Source organism: Haliotis cracherodii, unplaced genomic scaffold (assembly GCF_022045235.1).
Source record: "Haliotis cracherodii isolate W230 unplaced genomic scaffold, xgHalCrac1.p SCAF_6, whole genome shotgun sequence".
Taxonomy (NCBI): domain Eukaryota; kingdom Metazoa; phylum Mollusca; class Gastropoda; order Lepetellida; family Haliotidae; genus Haliotis; species Haliotis cracherodii.
In genome coordinates, this window is record NW_027266319.1 from 54793680 (window position 1) to 54815200 (window position 21521).

Genomic DNA, 21521 nt, shown 5'->3' on the forward strand with positions numbered 1-21521 from the left:
AGACTGCACAGGAGACATGAGGGAAGGATGAACAGGTAGTCAAAGACTGTAGTCTCTTCTATCACGCGTGATATGTTATCAGTTGTATCGCCCCCATGGTATGTTTATACAATTACAAATGTGTGAACTCTGGACTCTAGACTGACACCAGTCCTCTCATCACTAACAAGCTGAATTCTCACATCAGGATACAACTACTAATATCTCCATTAGATCCGGGTTCACAAAACACTTGTCAGCCAAAGACTCAGTTAATAAATTATAGTCCAGACTTTTTTAACTATACAAATAAAGAATACATTTCTTGTTATTTATATATAAATATCGCTACAGTAAACTACATTTATGACGAACACGCTTAAAACGAACTGACGGATATAACGAACTTATTTTTTTAGTCCCGTCCATTTGTTGTATATATGCTGTATATATGCTTATAACGAACTATGTTTTTTCCAAACTAAAATTAGTGGTCCCTTTGAGTTCGTTATATCGTAGTTTACCCTATATAGTAATCCTTTTGAGCTGACATATAGATACTAAACTTGCCAATCAATGACATCCTTAAACATTATCCAGTGAAATTCACATTAATATGAGTCGTTTTTCTCAAAAAGGTTCACATGATATCAAAGAATATTTCAGTGAAACAAGCATTTATCAATTAATCATGGGCACAGGGACATGTCGACAGTATGTAAAGCCCTGGGCGACGCCCAACACACTTAAGTACATGTGGCCATGGGTCCTCATATATAGGCCTTCAATCCAATTCATAAAAGGCCGAATGCTGAACAAAGGAGAGAACCCTAGCCACACATATTCTAAATACTGCAGTTAATCTAGAACGAGACTGTCTCAGAGGTTACCTCAGATAACCATCTAAAAGAATTAAAAGTGGAATAAATGTCCACTTCATGAGTGTCAGGGGTCAGGAATTTACAAGAAGGACATTACGATGTTTTACTTCAAGTTCAAAGAACTCCCAGGGAGAAAGCACAGGGTTGTTTTTTTAAAAGCTTTTCTGCTGCGAGGAGTCGGGTAATAAAATTGTTTGGAGGAAAGCTTGTACTCAGTTGTACATTAAAGTGGGAGTTTATCGTGTGTGGACAAAAGGAATTGGGGCAAAAAAAAGGTTTTACGATCTGGTTACCGGCTAGTTCATCTCACCTCCACATAAACGCAACAGGTTTGGGGAACATGTGCAGTGATACAACCAGAGGGCCAGCACAGGGAGGTGGAGCTCATTCACCTTGCCCTGGTCATGTCATGTTCTATATCGGCTCTCCACGCTGCATACATCCCAGGACATAGGTCTCCCAACAGGGCAAAACAGCAGAAGCATGGAACATTATATCAAATAATGTGACAGTTCAACAGTGTAGGTTCTAATTGAGATAGGAAACTTATACAGACATGTTTGGGTCTATAGGTGAGGTGAAATGGGGTTTAACATCGCGTCCAAGATTATTGCACTTATATAGTGACGTGCATGCACGTGTATGTGTGTGTGTGGCTGCTTGTACTAGTCAGGACTGATGCCGATTTATAGTGCTAGCTCACTGAGATACCATGCCGCAGTTTAACATGAATACCCCACTCAGACACAGTATACTGACTCCGAGCCGATCAGTCCTTGTCTTAGCCCCTTAATGCAGAGCGCCAGACAGGGTAACAACAAGTACCATCTTTTAACGTCTTTTGGTATGACGTGGCTAGGGATCGAACCTCGGACCTTCCGCTCTCCGGGCGGACGCTCTACCATTAGACCACGGAGGCAGTTTGGGTCTATACAGTCTCTGGGTGTGCCAACTGTAGTAGATTTTAGTGTCACTGTTTGGAAAATTGTCTGCTGAGCTTACTAAACTAGGAATAGTGGCTAAATTCACAGACTGCAGTCTATGATCATTTACTTTGCCTGGCATATCAGTTTTCTGCTGAGCTTACAAGAATATATAGGGTGGTGTCCGAAACAACTGCATGCCTGCCTGCCCGTGGCTGGAAACTTTTCTGTCGGTTTGCATGAAACTTTCCTCAACCTGCCTGACTGTCTGACAGATAATTTTAATACTATTTACGTATTCAGTTTTATTAGAACTCCTTGTAGATTCTCAAGTAATTGTTTACATTATTTCAGCTGAATCAAGATGCAATGTGTCTCTTATTTTGGCGACTTTCCACTATTTTTAATGTCTGAATGTGGGCAGATAACTTTGAAGATGGGCAGGCAACATTTATGGGTCATATGCCCTACTGCCTTGATGGGTTTTAAAATTATTTTAAACACTCCTTAAGGGGTATTGGCAAATGTTTGTTGAAACGAGAGTGAGAGAAATAAGATCTGATTTCTAAAGACGCATTGCACTCAATTCAGCTTCTTCTGAAATTAATCTAAAGTAAAACACACTTTGACATCTTTAAAAGTGTCCGTCTGTTCCACTATTTATTGCTTTGTACAGATATAGCTTGCAATAAACAGAGCTTGAGTGCATGAGAAGAGGCCGCGGAAGGCTCATTATGTCTCTATTAACACCAGCAGACAGGTAGGAGCGTTACCTGTCTCTACCTGTCAGCCATGTAGGTCTCCAGGTGTAAACTGCCAGATCACCTGTTAGGAAGCAATCATCATACACCTGATAACATGAAGCATCCACACTTTCAGCACACTATTTCCTTGACGACTAGCTATGTTTCGAATCTTTTTTGTTAGCTTTTATAGCTGTGATGATGTTTTAGATGATGAGGGCTGTAACGATGCACTGAGGTGCTTTACAGTACAATATTACTAATAGGTACTTTGTGCCACAATGTGAGAATTGGATAGAGAGGTCATATAGCTATACTAACCTAACATATATCACCGTCTATAAAGCGACCCCATGTATAAGGCAACCCCCCAGTACAAGCCTTCAAAATTGATATACCCCGTATTGATATATGTGTATTGTCTTGTAAAGCTGCACACATATTTTCTCGGAATCTACCGATCACACAGTTAAAAAGTAACCAATAATATAAACTTAAAGAGTTTTAATACAAAAGAACGGAATAATTGTATCTGAAACTATTATTTTATCTGGAATAATTTATTCCAATATCATGTTATTTTAGCTGAAGCTTTACTATATATATTTGAAATAAATCTATAACCATAAGCGTAGCACCTCGGAACAGCTGAGCTTAATTGCCGGGTATATTTTTGCATGGAAAAAATTGACCAATCACAGTCGATGCACGAACGCCCTTGATAGCAAAAACTTAATGTTGACATATAATAGTCAAACTACGACAAATATGACTTTCAACGATATCATGTATGGCAATTATGATATATATATCCATTCTCTATCCACTAAAGTTTGTTTCAAGGCGTCAATAGCGGTAATCTGACTGTGGTTGCTGTAAATAACGGTAAGTTGTGAGATCAACCGATCACTTCACACACGATTTTGCTGAAATGAATGTAAACAAAATATATATATTGAACGAAATTTGGTATAAAATTAATAAAATAGATTACAAACATAAGTTCAGATTAACAATGAACCAGACAGTGTAATTACATGATTAGTTTGCGTACTTCAGTACTGATTTCTTGACATGGTATTTCTGGTGTTACTTGCTCATGGTACTGTCTATGCGATGGGGGGGAAAAAACATCAAAACTCTGTGCCAGCAACTAATTCTAGGTATGACAAAGTCGCCTTATACACAGCGATATACGGTATACCGTCTGTGTTGATGCACTGAGAGGCATTATAGGACTATAACACCCATAGATTGAGTGAGTGAGCGAGTTGGGTTTAACGCCGCTTTTAACATTATTCCAGTTATATCACGGAGTGTCAGCTTAATGTGGGAGGAAAGCCATAAGTGATGCAGGTCTCAGACGTTTACTACTTCGGTGAAACCCACGAGCACGGGTATGGTGCTGAGAAACCTAGAAACATAATCGGGGCGAACCAGGATTGAAATTAACCCACAATTATAGGTTTTCTGGCGTGCCCAAGGGACGCAACTCTGCACAGCGAATCGCGGCGCCTTAGACGACTGGGCCACTTGTGCCTCCCATTACACCCATAGATGTTATGTGCCATAATAGGAAAACTGGATAGAGGCCAACTAGCAACATTATATTATACCTATATCGGGGATGCAACACAACCTGAAACATTTACCAGCCCCAATAATGATAACATATAAGGACTACCCCTAAAAATTCCTGAAGTCCTTCTAGCCCTTGAGAAACCTTAGCTTAGGTAAAGTAATGCCAAATTGAATCCCTGTATATAAAAGTGCATGCAAATTGTATGCAAATAAATTGTGCAAATCTCTTTTCTAAAGGAAAGTTCATGTGCCATTGATAGTTAAACTGACACAATTTCACTAATTATGATTCGATGGGAACTTAAATCTCCCCCATGATCACGGTATAGCCCTTATTAACAATTTTTTTATTTTCATGACATTTCCATATATGGTATCTCAACAAGGTGTCTTGTTGACGATAATGATTATCAGTCCCAGACAAATTCAGCAGTAAATTACCAAAACTCTGCTGCTGATATGACAACATTCTGCAGTTAATTCTGTGGTAAAAACTAAACTATTTTCCCCTAAAGAAATAAAGACAAGCTCATTTTTTTCGAAAATTCAAATCCAAATGTGACCAAAAATAATTCCACAAACTGTTATTATATACAGTTCTCATTTGACAAGACAGAAAGTTATGCAAATATATAACCATAGTGTCATTGAAATAGAATTATGATTTCATGTAAACATGGTTTATGTAATCATTATACCACAAGAATTTGTTTTTTGTGCATGATTTGTATGATTGAATTACATGCTAAAAGTTTGGGCATCATTCAAGTGCAACATTTGATAGAGATGCTTGAAAACAATGAAAATGAGTGTATTGATTGAAAAGAGAGAGGCAAATTCCATGACTTTTCTGCAATTCTGCGGTGAGATACATTTTCTGCAAATCTTTCTGCAATTGTGGAATCACAGAATTCGTCCGAGATCGGATTGTAGCACTGAAGAATGCTGCTAAAACTAATACACTGCCTTTTTAAAACTTTGATCCAGTGCAATACCTACAACAAAGCATTGTCATTTCAAGGACGACCATTCAGCCCACAGCTTAAACAAAAAGACAGCCATTTTTTAGGAATATATACTTGTAAATTCCGTTTGACTCTGTGCATCATCATGACATGACCTGTGGACATGACACCTCTAGGCCAACATTCCCTAAGTAACCGTAATCCCATAATGCCCTGCGGTTTATACTCACATTATCACACCCCTCCAGCCAATCATTCAATCTGACTTTTGTTTTATCAGGCCGTGAATCACTCAGCCGTGGGCTATGTACAATATTCATACAGCATGTTTGCAGCTCACATATACATTTGTTGACTGATCGAATCGCAGGCAGATAGATATGACTCATGCTGGTGGAACAGTGTTTGATCTTAATGGCAGCTCTCGAGCTCTTTCACCTGTGGAAATCTCAGATCCCTAGATAGGGGTCAAGTGTCATATCCATCAAGGCATTATTACTTTCCCAGCAAATACGGGGCCCATGGGTCAACTGGACAAATACTGAAGGAAACTCAATGATTCTCATAACATTCCTGTACAGGCCACTTGATAAGCAATTCAATTACTGTGGTAGCTTCCTTCATGTGGCAATATTAAAGGATTACAAGCACATCAGTTTTCGTAACGGTTTATGATTTTGTTCAAACGACCCATCAAGTTGTTCAATTTTACATCGCTGGTTCGCTGGTTCGTGTGTACTTGCATTCATGTCCACAAGTCTTCAGCATCCCATGCTTGCTGTAAAAGGCGACTATGCTTGTCGTAAGAGGTGACTAACGGGATCGGGGGGTCAGGCTCGCTGACTGGTTGAAGCATGTCATTGTATCCCAATTGCGTGGACAGTGAGTGAGTGAGTGAGTGAGAATGGTTTTACGCCGCTTTTAGCAATATTCCAGCAATATCCCGGCGGGGGACACCAGAAATTGGCTTCACACATTGTACCCATGTCAGGAATCGAACCCGGGTCTTCAGCGTGACAAGCTAACGCTTAAACCACTTGGCTACCTGACCGCCCCTGCGTGGACAGATGCTCATGATGTCAATAACAGGATTTTCTGGTCAAGGCTTGATTATTTACAGACCACCCTCATATAGTTGGAATATTGCCGAGTGTGGCATTAAATAAACAAACAAATGATGTCCACAACTTTATCGATCAGTTAAGAAGACATGACATGATGTGACCAAGATATTGCTTATATAGCATTTTCAAATATACTGCACGGATTTACCAGACGCAAAATCCTGCATCCAGAAGACATAAAAATTAAGCATGCATCCACTTGGATGCAGAAGATATGAATTAATGTTTGAGAATGAATGGGGCTATTTAGAAATTTAGGAGCACTGAAAATTGATTTCTGTTATCATTAAAAAAAGTACAATACACAGCTGAATGCTTCATGCATGATTTCTAGAGGAGACTCCATATCTATTGGTAATTAACAGCCTCTGGGCATGTAAGTGAAACAGTACATTGGTTCACCAGTGCATCGTGAGTATTTATGCAATGATACACAATATGTTTTTTCTGTATCGATACAAGACAATACAGTAATTAAACTACAACTCACTTAATTTGCCCCCAGCATTTTTGTCAGTCAGATATTGCGAAATACATTGAATTAGCATTTCAAGTTCACCATTAAAAACAGCCTCTTTGAACATTGTCTACAGCTGGCTTTCCTTTTGAACCTGATCTGAAATATTTATAGTCAAGAATTTTCGGTTTGTTGTAAATATACATATTGTGATATGTATCGTGGCCTATGTATTGAGATACGTATCGTACCATGACCTTGCTGTATCATTTCACCCCTATGGATATTTCTCTGGGACCCTCATTTGGTGGTTTGGGAGCCCCACATTACACCTGGGACCCCCATATTGCACCTGGGAGCCCTACATTACACCTGGGACCCCTATATTACACCTGGGAGCCCTACATTACACCTGGGACCCCTATATTACACCTGGGACCCCTACATTACACTTGGGACCCCACATTACACCTGGGACCCCCACATTACACCTGGGACCCCCACATTACACCTGAGACCCCCACATTACACCTGGGACCCCCACATTACACCTGGGAGCCCCACATTACACCTGGGACCCCCACATTACACCTGGGAGCACCACATTACACCTGGGAGCCCCACATTACACCTGGGACCCCTACATTACACCTGGGAGCCCCACATTACACCTGGGAGCCCCACATTACACCTGGGACCCCCACATTACACCTGGGAGCCCCACATTACACCTGGGAGCCCCACATTACACCTGGGACCCCCACATTACACCTGGGAGCCCCACATTACACCTGGGACCCCCACATTACACCTGGGACACCTGGGAGCCCCACGGGACACCTGGGAGCCCCACATTACACCTGGGACCCCTATATTACACCTGGGACCCCTACATTACACCTGGGAGCCCCACATTACACCTGGGACCCCTACATTACACTTGGGACCCCTATATTACACCTGGGATCCCTATATTACACTTGGGACCCCCACATTACACCTGGGACCCCTATATTACACCTGGGACCCCTATATTACACCTGGGAGCCCCACATTACACCTGGGACCCCCACATTACACCTGGGAGCCCCACATTACACCTGGGAGCCCCACATTACACCTGGGACCCCTACATTACACTTGGGACCCCACATTACACCTGGGAGCCCCACATTACACCTGGGACCCCTATATTACACCTGGGACCCCCACATTACACCTGGGACCCCTACATTACACCTGGGCCCCCCACATTACACCTGGGACCCCTACATTACACCTGGGAGCCCCACATTACACCTGGGACCCCCACATTACACCTGGGCCCCCCACATTACATCTGGGAGCCCCACATTACACCTGGGACCCCCACATTACACCTGGGACCCCTACAAGTAGTGTCTGAGTTCCCTCGCCCCCCCAAATAAATAACCCCAGTAAATCTTGACAGTGTTCTAGTTTACAGTCATATTTTAACTGCAGTGGAAATTAAACTGAAATTTTCACTTAATCATATAATGAGACGACTTTCAAGTTTGGACAGCATATGTACAATGTAAACGCTACTTTTCTTATTTATAAATATATGTACATGCGCCAAATCCCCACATGAAAGCATGCTCATGCAGGCAGGGAAACAACAAGTACCATCTACTTGAAGCAAGATAAAAACACCTACAGGGACAAACATTTATAGACAAATTAGCTCTCCAGCACTTGCTGTTGAAAACATGGCGGGGGTGGGGAACGTTTCCAGAAGTCAAAACAATAAAGACCAAAGGAGGATATAGACGTATTTGTCATGACATAAATTCTTCAAATGTTTCCGTCGGATCCCTCCAGACCGGGAGAACACCTAAAGAGATGAAGGTAAACTGGCAGGACATGCAAACAGAACTATTTTGGTGGGAAGCTTCCGCAATTACTAAAATTTAACTAAAAGCTGATGGCACACCACTTTCATTATTTGTTCTTTGCAAGATTGTTTCTATTTTTATTTATTTATTGGGGGTTGTTTGAGATTTCCCTATTAGTAGCATGTTACTGTAGAGCTACTTCATCACAAACCTTTTCTAAAAAAGCTGGCAAAAAATAGAAACAGACAAATGAAAGCCTCTGCTAATTTGAGGCTCAGGAAAGGAAATTAACCTTAAATCTAAGATCAATAACATGTAACGATTAATCTCTCCATCACTTAATGATCTATTTCTGCTATTAGAAACATTCAAATCATTCTGTCTCTGAGGCTACAAATTAACTACTTCATAAATAAAATCACAAAAAATCCAAAGAACAAATAATCAATTTGTTGTGGCCAACAGTTTAACAAAATCTCGTTATGTTCCAGTCATTTATTATTCACCTTCAGGTGACGCAAGAGGTAAGGGACTTAGCATGCTCAAATTTCCAAGCCTTCCAAACTAAATTCAAATTTTACGAAACCTACTAAGCATGGAGGCTGGTGAGCAGAGCTGGGGCGGCCCGATGAAATCCATGTCTGATTTGATGGATGATTTGTAAGTTTTCTTTAATTGAGCAAGTAACCTAGCGATAGAGGGGTCATGCTGGCAACCGAGCTGGTGTCACGGAAACCAGTTGTTACCTAACATCTCAGTATTTAGACAGCTGCTTGCATTATGCTATCACATTTTCCATCAGCAATCACTCCAGCAGTGCAGTCGTCGATGCTGCACTCGGTGTCCTATCCGGGTGCAATGACAAGTCAATAATGTATTGGATCCCCGTTTCTTCAAATCAATGCTCCACGGCTACTGTGACTGCCAGCGATGAAGTCAAGGCTTCGGACATGAAACGGGAATAAACCAGCCAATATTCTCACTGCACAAAACTGACACGTAAATAGGTTTATTTTGTACCTTTTTTTCACTGAAAACAATTATTGTTTGGAAACAAGATCACAACCAGTCTCTTTCAATGACGCATGTTAAGCCTAGTTTGCATATGGCTGTTTAAGTGGCAAACCTACTTTTCACTGGTTTATTTTCTAAACATTAAATGTACGGCATTGATTCTCTATACAAGACTATGAGAAAGCATTAATCTTAAAGCAATGCATATGACTGGGCCAATACTCTGAATAAACCAAGTGCAAGTAATATCAATTATTATATTTACTTGTGTGCGCTGGAAATTAATTCCGATAAAACTAATGAGAACATAACATCATTTACATGACAATTCTGAAAAAAATAATGATAATGCAACAATATCTTGAATCTAACGCTAGGTTTGAAACTTGTAACCATTAGAGCTCCAGTTAAGATGCATATTTTATTAAAAAAGTGTTTAAAAAAACACCATTACTCAATCAGTTTTGAGTTGCTTGTATACAAAACTTTAAAAAAAATATAGTTTAAGAAAAACTTTGCGTAATTACCCAGTGTATCTGTTTCAACTTGTGAACCTATACAAACTGTATTTCTTGATGGATCTTTATTTACTGATTGAATGCAGGCACACCTACATGAACTCTACTGCGGTAAATAATGCATAAAAAGGCACTACATCTTGGTTATTGTTAACTAGACATGTATATCTCTGTTGTGTTCATGTGACGTATGACACACTTTGGATGCACACGAACAATTACAAATTAGAAGTCACCTGAAACAGCAGTTAATGCAAAGTGAGTGAGTGAGTATATATACACCGCTTTTAGCAATATTCCAGCAATATCATGGTGGTGGGTGGGGGGGGAAAGAGACACCAGAAATGGGCTTCACATTGTACCCATGTCGGGAATTGAACCTGGGTCTTCGGCGTGACGAGCGAACGCTTTACCACTAGGCTACTCGACAGGCCCTACTTTATGCAGAATAATAAAGAACCATGTTTACTAATTGGTGTAAAGACACCAAAAAAAACACACCAAGGGAGTAAAAATATATTGAATACCCATGGAAACTATTAATACCCAATGTGAGTTGAGTGAGTGAGTTGTGTTTAACGCCGCTTTTAACAGTATTCCAGTTATATCACGACGTGTCAGCTTAATGTGGGAGGAAAGCCCTAAGTGAAGCAGGTCTAAGACGTTTACCACTTCGGTGAAAACCACGAGCACGGGTATGGTGCTGACAAACCTAGAAACATAATCAACGTGAACCGGGATTCGAACCCACAATCATAGGTTTCTGGGGTGCCCAAGGGACGCAACACTGCACAGCGAATTGCGGCGCCTTAGACGACGGGGCCACCCGTGCCCCCATACCCAATGTGAATGATAACGTGTGTGAATACTCAATGGATCAAAAGGTATCTGGAGCCCTTTAGTGTATTTCAGTGCCACTTTAGAAGTTCACTTGAACATCCTCAGAGTGATAGTATCGCTGGTAGGTGTCATGGTAGTGTCATGAGCGTTAGCTTGCCCTGGAGATCGTCAGGGTTTGATTCCCAACAGGCAATATCTAGTAGGAATGTTTCCCGTAAGAACTGTTGCCATTGGCTACTGCTATTCTCAATTTGTCTTCATTATTCTATGGCTATTTGCATGTGATGAAATTAACGAGCAGCTACTTGGAAAATCAAGGCTTATTTTCTGACAGCTTGTTTGTTAGACAATGCTACTACTTGCCTAGGAACTGTCTGCATGTGGATTATCTCTTGCTGCTACTTGTCTAGCAACTGTCTGCATGTGGCTTATCTCTTGCAGCTACTTGTCTAGCAACTGTCTGCATGTGGCTTATCTGTTGCTGCTACTTGCCTAGCAACTGTTTGCATGTGGCTTATCTGTTGCAGCTACTTGCCTAGCAACTGTCTGCATGTGGCTTATCTCTTGCTGCTACTTGCCTAGCAACTGTTTGCATGTGGCTTATCTGTTGCAGCTACTTGTCTAGCAACTGTCTGCATGTGGCTTATTTGTTGCTGCTACTTGTCTAGCAACTGTTTGCATGTGGCTTATCTGTTGCAGCTACTTGCCTAGCAACTGTCTGCATGTGGCTTATCTCTTGCTGCTACTTGCCTAGCAACTGTTTGCATGTGGCTTATCTGTTGCAGCTACTTGTCTAGCAACTGTTTGCATGTGGCTTATCTGTTGCAGCTACTTGTCTAGCAACTGTTTGCATGTGGCTTATCTGTTGCTGCTACTTGCCTAGCAACTGTTTGCATGTGGCTTATCTGTTGCTGCTACTTGTCTAGCAACTGTCTGCATGTGGCTTATCTTGCTAAATACTTGCCTAGCAACTGTCTGCATGTGGATTATCTCTTGCTGCTACTTGTCTAGCAACTGTTTGCATGTGGCTTATCTGTTGCTGCTACTTGTCTAGCAACTGTTAGCATGTGGCTTATCTCTTGCTGCTACTTGTCTAGCAACTGTTTGCATGTGGCTTATCTCTTGCTGCTACTTGTCTACTACTGTGTGCATGTGGCTTATCTCTTGCTGCTACTTGCCTAGCAACTGTCTGCATGTGGCTTATCTCTTGCTGCTACTTGCCTAGCAACTGTCTGCATGTGGCTTATCTCTTGCTGCTACTTGCCTAGCAACTGTCTTCATGTGGCTTATCTCTTGCTACATGTAGAGAAACTGCAGCCATGCAAATGTCCCATTTCGCCTAACTGTGTGTGGCTCACCTAACAACTGCTTGAATGTGACTTACCTAACGACTGCTTGCAGATTTCCAGTAAAGCGGCCTCTTTCGCTTGCTTCTTGCTGCGGTCATTTTCTTTTTGCTGAAATAGATCACACTGACTTATTATCTCAATTACCTTCCAAAGCTGGAGGATTTTATGTGACACTACTGCCTAACGAATCTAACTAGCATAATGAGACAAATCAGCTGCCTGTGGAAGAGACCACAAGATGGTGGACAGAGGCAGCATAACTACCAAAAACAAGGAACATTGAACTGCCAACACCAGAACTGTGTCACCGTCACTGCACGTGTGACATTACTCATGAGTGTCTGACAATTTTGATATGTCTTGCTCTCAATTATTTTTATGTATATTATTTTAATCTATATTAAATAATATAAGAAATGGATAGAGACTTTTCTTGATGTATCTGAACATGGGTGATCTGACAATATGGCAGATGTATGACATTTTAAGTGAGTGAGTCTTTTGGGCCTTTTTCAGCAATATTCCAGCCATATCACAACACAGGACAGAAAATCATGTCACAAGCAACATAACCTGCTATATTTGTACATAAACAGACTAATATTATCCTGGAATAAGATATACTGATCAGGAGATAACTTGAATATCAGCCTGGAATATGATATACTGCCAAGGAGATAACTTGAATATCAGCTTGGAATATGATATACTGCCAAGGTGATGACTTCAATATCAGCCTGGAATATGATATATTGCCAAGGGGATAACTTCAATATCAGCCTGGAATATGATATATTGCCAAGGAGATAACTTCAATATCAGCCTGGAATATGATATATTGCCAAGGAGATAACTTCAATATCAGACTGGAATATGACATACTGCCAAGGAGATAACTTCAATATCAGCCAGGAATATGACATATTGCCAAGGCAATACCTAGAATATCAGCCTGGAATGTGATACACAATTCCTTACAACACCTATTAAGCCACATCAAGAATGTCCATCTACTTGTCCCTGTAAATAGAACATGTCTCCAACCTATCAGCAGGCCATGCAACAGTGAAGCCTAGCATTTACACACACTTAATAACTGTATGATCTATCAGCCATTGTTCAAGTCTGACAATCATCTTGCAGAGTTGAAAGTAGCCATGTATGGCTGTTCTATTGATTACAGCCATACATGCTATTCAAAGCCCCGAACTACCCAAAGACATGCTCAATCGATTCTTAGAATTTCTTGCAACTCTGATCAATCCCCTCATGAAAAGAGCATATTCCTTTTCCCACCTCGACCCACCACGTCCGTGTCCGTGAAGTGTAGGGTAAAGCTATCTTGCTTATATCCCTTTGCTGCAACCAGCCCTTTGCCTCATTGAATATACACTCAAGTGCAGTACTTCATGTCAATGGCTTTTCAATAGGGTGTGTCACTACCACCAATATCAAACGAAGCGTAATGAACTAGATTTCGTGTAGGCACTCGTATATTACCTCCCTTGGTGCTTGTGAATGACATGTTTGATATCAAGTTTAGTCATATATATATATATAACTTTACATCCTGTTCACATCGACGTCGTAAAATTCTTTTGTGAAAAAATATTGTAGGTTCAAGAATTACGATCTCCCCGAAACAGATTATTTACATGGGGTTGCCATGGCAACCTTCATGTCTTGACAGGTGGCTAATTATGGAGTACCCTACCGACCATATTGGAATCAACAAGCATGGCGTTGATTATACAGGGTTAGCAACAGAGTAGCAAATGTCGACCTGTAGCTCCGGGTGTGACAAACTGCCATGTGGTATTCTTTCCCATAACGTGTCCCCGAAAGAATTAGATAAATATGTCTTTGAAAATTATAAGTTAGATATTAAAATAATTATTAAGTGCTTATGTAGTATTTGAAAGTATTAAATTGAGCAAACAGCTTGTAATTGAATCACCCGAAGATAAAAATGAATGTACTTGTTTTACCTTTGAACATGATCCCTTGTTGTTTATAACTGAGTTCTGTTTGCAATATCAGATGGGGAGTCTAATTAGGCTTGGCTGGTGGAACCAGTTCCTTTACCAGTGCAGCATTCTGCGTACTTGAAACCAGTGTTTCAGAAAAACGGATAGGCCAGCTGATACTTTTCTGATGTTAGACACTTCTTGTGTGTGACTGAGTCTTCATCTCGTACCATAGCAGTTTACTTGTACGTCTTTATAGAATAGCCGAACCTGAGGTCGCTAGCAGGACGCTGAAAATTTTAGAACTCCTAACCACTGAAAAGCCCTTTCCTGCAATCTTGACTTCATTTGCCTCAATCAGTGGTGATTTATGAGCATATAAAGACGTTGTTGTACACATTACAAATTGGCAGCCGGTTGTTATTCTACCCAGATAATCAACATATATCTTTCTTACAAATTACAAGATTCATGAGCAGTGTCCAATTAAAAAAATTAAACAAACACGGAGAAGGGTTGAAATTTTGACTAGCCAGATGGGCCATCTACTTTACATTTCAGCAAACCCTTTGTAATTTTAACTGGCAACGGGCTAACAGGCCAGCGGTTAAATCGACCCCTGTTGACCATCCAATCATCTTAATTGTCTCTTTGACAAGCATGGGATACTGGGTATCTCTTCCGCCTGTAATCCCTACAGAATGGGATACACCCATTTATCATGCCATGGCCAGTGTTACCGATAAGATAAACCAATCTGATAAACTTGGAATGACTATCCAATAAATATGCAAATGAGGTCGCCTTCCAGGAACTACTTTCAAGATCTATACATCGATGCATTGCCTTCTTTCTCAATTAACTATTGACTAGCGTTCCAACATGCTTGGATACTGATTTCCCAATGTGTCACTGTGTTTCTGTAGAAAAACAGGGCTGCAAGGAATTTGGTACTATATAATACACTGGGCTAGTCACTCAAACATTGTATACATATGCTGTTTCTAAAGCTACTTTAGGCCCAACCGGTTGCTTTTTAGTCAGGGCGGGGGCGGGAACGAAAAAAATAAATGTCTAGCTTTATTGAGTGAAATTACATCTTAGACATCCATAATTTGAAGAATGACATTTTATTATAACATGAAAATTTCCAAGATGTGTTTTTTGTGTGTATTGTATGCATTTTTATTATATTAATACCAAACTGTTTCCATTGATGTTACTCTTCTCTCATAACCTCCGGGTGGTTTCTGTACATTTAATTTACTGGATTATTAACCTTAATTCCAAGAAGATCGAATATAATATGCATGCTATGACTGTACAGAAAGTGAGACTTAAATATACAACTTCTCTCTTTCTGTGTTTCCATATCGTATGAGGCGTAACAAAATATGTAATATATTCACCACAGAACACTAAATTGTTGACATTTGTTGGGACAAGGACCCCTGAATTTCATGCTTGACATTAAATCACCTGATGAAATATTGTACAAATGTACAGGTAGCAATCAACTTAAGATGCTGCTGCTGCTGCTGCTGATGATGATGTCGTTCAGTGGCAACTTGGGCTTTCAGCAATAACATCTCGGGAGCTGCTCAGTCGTGACAAATCGTTTATCTAGCCCCCATGAAAAACCCTACCAACCACATTGATCAGTGAAGGAGAAATTCATGTTCTTCCCTCTAATTCATATTCTGGAATAGTGTCATTAATTATTACTGACAATGAGGGTGACGGGCACGACGGTGGCACACAGTGCCAGTAAGTGGCTGAACTAACCGACTGGGATGGGCGTCAGGACGTCAAACATGAAGTGCTACAATGTAATGTAGTGTGTGTTAGTGTGTGTGTAGGATTTTCTGCAGCACACAATACACAATAATGTTACGCTGCTTTTTGCAATATTCCAGCATTATCATGGCTGGGAACACAAGAAATGGGCTTCACACATTAAATTGTCCTATGTGGGGAATGAACCCAGACCTTTGCGTGACTAGCAAATGCTTTAACCACTAGGCTACCCAACTGCCACTAATAAAGTTGAGTGTAAGGGATATAAATCCTGGCTTCTGTCAAGACTCACTGACTTGCTTGATGCATGTCATCGTATCCTAACTGCATGGATAGATTCTCACTGGATTGTCTGGACCTGATTCAATTATTTACAGACTGCCGTCATAAAGCTGGAATATTGCTGAGCGGGGCATAAACAACAAAACATCAAGGCTTGTTGCAAGTTTCATAATACATGTTTTTTACAATTTTTTGAAATATTATTTGAAGTCTGGTTATTAATTTAATATTAACTATTTGAAAATTACTCTGAAAGAATGCTTTTGAATGAAGATCTGTCTCTGTTCCTATTCATGATCAATCATCAATCGATGAACATTTTCAGATACCAATAATCAACATTGAAGCCCCAACACAATACTTTCTACATCGAACCTCATCCATGCTGCACTAATTATGTAAATAAGCAATGAAGTAAGAGAAATGTCACAAACCATGCTTCGTACACATGGATATAGATATAAATATTGTATCAATCCCTGGAGTGACGTCTCATGTGGACAGTTGGACTGCATGACCTCACCCGTTGCAATGGCAACAGAACACTTATTTCAGCGCCATGTGACCACAACAGCCTGCAGAAGATTGTTTCACATTCCATTATCTTGTTTCACATTCCATTATCTTGTTTCGAAATTTGAAATTAAGACAAGAATCCTCATATTTACTAACCTAAACAATCTTAAACACTCACATGATCTTAGAGTTACCTGCCCTTTGCTGCCTTGTGGTGGTAATTTTCAAAGGGCAGGTACCTCGACACATTTTTTTGATAATAAGTGTTAGAAAATTTAGGGGGACCTGGAGATCTTGATGTTTTTTACTATGTTATTTATAATCTAAGGATCCCCTTAATCTTGGTGTATAATTGGTCCCATAAGGGAAACCCAGGCTTGTAAGAGGTGAGTAACGGGATCAGGTGGTCAAGCTCACTGACTTGGTTGATGCATGCCACCTTATCACAACTGCGTAGATCAATACAAATGATGTCTATCACTGAACCGTCCAGTCCAGACTTGATCATTTACAGACCACTGTCATATAGCTGGAATATTGCTGAGTGTGGTGTTAGACAAACAGAACAGTGACAATTGAAGCTGTCAAGAATTTCTTGCTTTTTGAGTCACACAGTATTCATGTCTGCAGCACTTACATACAATTCTACAAAAACATTACCATATTCACAACACGGATGCCAGATTCTGTTGCCTTAAGGACAACTGCTAGCTTTATTGACGTTCAGTTCAGGTGGATAATGATTTATAATCTGACTCTAAATTCATATGTGGTAGCTTAGGATGAGTAGCCAAGTGGTTGAGTGAATTTGCTTGCTTTGAAATAGTTCTTGGTGTTCAATACAGCAAGTTGTACCTATAATCCTCCTGCTTAAAATGTGTCGTGTGGGATCCCAGATAATCTTGACAAGGGACATGCCCTGTGTTCATTCTAGACTTGTGGGTGCATAGCCCGGGATGCACTTGACTACACAAAGGCCATTCAGAGAATGGGATTTGTCACTGATGAGTAAAAACCTGTCTGTTTATAGATCTTGTTTCCGTTTGTGACCCTAACATTACATTAGGACATTAATATGGAAACAGGAGTGTGCAGTTTCAGTAGTTCTGAATTCTATACCAATAGGTCAAGACTTAAACATGGTTTTACTGGCCATGCATATGGACTGTATGCAACTTTGATAGTTCAAGAGAGATATAGGCTCTTCACAAAAATTGGACAAGTATCAATGTTGATACATGATTGATAGAATAATCTGCTCCATATTTGTCAAAGATCAAGCAAATCTTGATCAGCAATTAACAAGACATTTTAAGTGAGTGAGTATGGTTTTACGCTGCCTTTAGCAATATTCCAGCAATATCCCAGTGGGGTTAACCAGAAATGGGCTTCACGTATTGTACCCATGTTGGGAATCGAACACAGGCTTTTGGAGTGACGAGTGAACACTTTAACCGCCAGGCTACCCCACTGCCCAAAGACATTTTGAAGACACCTGGGCCCACATGCACAAAGCAATCTTAGCACTAAGACTATTGTAAGCCTATGTTAAAGTATGGGAGTTACGATCATCTTAGCGCTAAGATCGATTTGTGCAAGTGGGCCCTGGGGCTCTTTCTGAGACCAGATGGATCAGCAGGGTCCCACAAAGGAATCTTAGCACAAGAAGCGTTGTAACCATCACTCTTCACACTGACTTAAGATAGTCTTATCCCTAAGATGATTGTAACTCCCATACCTTAACACAGACCATCATTGTGCTAAGGATGCTTTGTGGAACTGAGGAGCTGGATCCTGTACCGCTAATACTATGCTTTGTTGATGTGTCAAAAGAGATCTTAGCTATGCAACTATCATTAGTGAGTTACAGAAGCTGTAGAACTGAGATTAATCCTGTTCCATAAAGTGATATTGGTTCTACCGCTGTTGTTACTGTAACACGATAGACATGCAAACTCAGCTTTTCAGGAACAAGGCCCTGAACTAAGGTAGGGGTATATATATAGTCTTGAGTGTAAGTATTTGAATGTATCGCCTTCATTGATGTTGGGTCTTTTTTCACAGTGACAGACAGTCAGATATACAAGTATGAATACCATTATGGCAATAACGTTTACATTGAATGATACAAGCTATATCAGCACTTCACAAACTAATAAAACCATCCTATAAGGTTTGAAAAGGGTTCAAGTAAAGAATACATGACAAGCATAGCACATGTATCTATGATTCTTGAATGAGCCTAGTGGCCGTACATAATTGTATAGAATTCTCCAACTCTGATAATCATCAAGTTTTAACTTCTTTTGAACTGATTCAAACCCGAGGGAGCCTATACAATATGGGACATAATAGAAGCTACCTTTTGAATCTCGGAACAGATGAAAAGAACCAATACAACAGGTGCTTGTGCTGTTCAAACAAGGCGGGACATAGCTGACCATTGTTTCTGTGTAAAGTATTGAATAGCTAGCTTGACAACAACTCACACCACCACATTATGAGGAAACTGTCATGAAGGCAGAGTCGAACATAAACAGCTCTGATGGTCAATACTTTTTATGGAGGTCGGACAATGCCGAACAGCATTGATTTCCAAATCTGTAGCCACTTGCTGTTATGAAGGTTACAAATACAAGGTGACAGTGGTTAACAGGCCTGTCTCAGTGCATCACAGCCTTAATCTGGGATCGAACGTGCCATACTTTTTCTCAGATGAAGAAGTCATGATTTGGCACAGATTTATTGGGCAGTCCAGGTCGAACATCAGAGCACCCTTCCGAACCTTTCAAGTTTGACAAGGAGCAGTAATGTGATGAGAATATTCTGTTACAGACACTCAGAAACATGGTGTCACTCCAATGGTGGGATCACAACAGTTGGCCAGTACTGACTGCAGTCAACCTTTTGACCTTTCAATGGGACCATTTGATGCCCATTTTCATGTTCAAGTTAATTTAACGAGGAAGTCAAAACATTTTAATACTGCTGTCTGTCAAAAACTTTTGACTTGTCCAAACTTGTTCTTCAGTCTTTGTTTCAGTCGTTTAATGTATGAACTTTCACAGACCAAGCGCTAAACTAGAAATTTGACCTGACTTGGCTTTCAGTCTTGCAAGTGAAGGTTACAAACACAAAACACAAAAGTAATGATTCCACACTGCTTACAGATCCTATAAGCAGTGAGGAGGAATCTATTTTGGTGATGGATTTTTATCAAATTTATCCACGCAATATGATATTAAGAAGATGGGCAAAGTACTGCTGCAGTGTTCCTGTTCATGCAGCCCAAGAAATCTGCAATGTAATAATAAAGAATAATGAATCCTGTTTCACTTTTTATTCTTGAATAATACCCCTTGACTATTTCATGTTATATAAACACAATGGGCCAAAACTGCATTATTGAGCATTACTTTTCATTAAGTTGCAGACAAACCCTATATTACTGCTGTAGTTGATAAAATCTCAATATTAATGAGTGAGTATGGTTTTACGCAGCTTTTAGCAATATTCCAGCAATATCACGGTGGGGACACCAGGAAAGGGCTTCACACCTTGTACCCATGTCGAGAATCGAACCCAGGTCTTCAGCGTGACGAGCGAAGGCTTTAACCACTAGGCTGCCCGACACCCCGAAAAAATTAATGAATCAACATTGCTTATAAATCACAAAGAGCCATCTTGAATAAACTATGAAAATGTTCAATGCCATCTGTGCCAAATTCTTTGGAGTCTACTAGCCCAAACTTGGGTAACCTTCATTTTCTATAGGTTCTAGCTAAGCTTACTAGACTGAATAGAATTTTACTGGACTTGGTCTTCAGAGTATTGGCCTGAAATATTGAACACTGACACGATCAGGACAGAAAAGACAGGTTTCTAGTCTAAATCAAGCCAGCCCAACAATCTGCCTCTATCATCCCATGGGAAGCAACAAGCCCAAGGTCATTCCGAACAGACAACGCTATTAAACCAAGTAACCTTTCAGATGTAGGTTGCACTGAAAAACTCTTCAGAAACCTACAAGACGGCCAAACCTTCAGAGCAATCTACACGCACTGCCGTGGTTACTTCATAAAGCTTCACCCTACAAGATGAAACACGGCATCACAGGTTTACACCTGTCCTACCAAAGCTTCGCCTAGATATACATGCAAAAATTGAAGCCAGATATTACGGCGTTCTCATGATTACATGTGAACTCGACCCTCACCTGTGAATTACAGGTGAATAATTGATCAGATCCTTGTCGACAACGACTGGAGCATACAGAACATCGACCACCTCACTGAAACCAGATTTGCTGATTTCCGCAGAAGACCTGAGTAGGCCTTTATAAAATAAAAAAGTCTGTTTGTGTCTTACTCTGAATTTGTACATAATGCTAAAACATCATGGTAATTCACAGTTGCTTTTCACATATCATCCATAACTTATGGATTAATGGTACCTTGAACAGAGAAGGGGTGTCATTGTGTATTGCGATTTTGATGTATCGATACATTTTGAGTGAGTGAGTGAGTGAGTGAGTGAGTGAGTGAGTGAGTGAGTGAGTGAGTGAGTGAGTGAGTGAGTGAGTGAGTGAGTGAGTTGGGTTTTATACTGCTTTTAGTAATATTCTAGCAATATCATGGCGTGGATACAAGAAATGGGCTTCAAGGGCAGAGTGATGTACTTAAAATAATGATGTGAACAGACATGTTTATTTCAAATACACATGCATCTG

The 21521-nt window shown here is 40.3% G+C and overlaps 1 protein-coding gene across 1 annotated transcript in view; it reads right to left on the bottom strand.

The window, feature by feature from the left end:
* The window catches only part of LOC139445683 (uncharacterized), a 180626-nt gene that overhangs the window by 40821 nt on the left and 118284 nt on the right, over positions 1-21521 (bottom strand). Inside the window, exon 4 of the mRNA XM_071226872.1 lies at positions 12266-12338. Within this exon, the coding sequence (XP_071082973.1) occupies positions 12266-12338 (73 nt within the window). The remainder of the gene's footprint in view (positions 1-12265; positions 12339-21521) is intronic.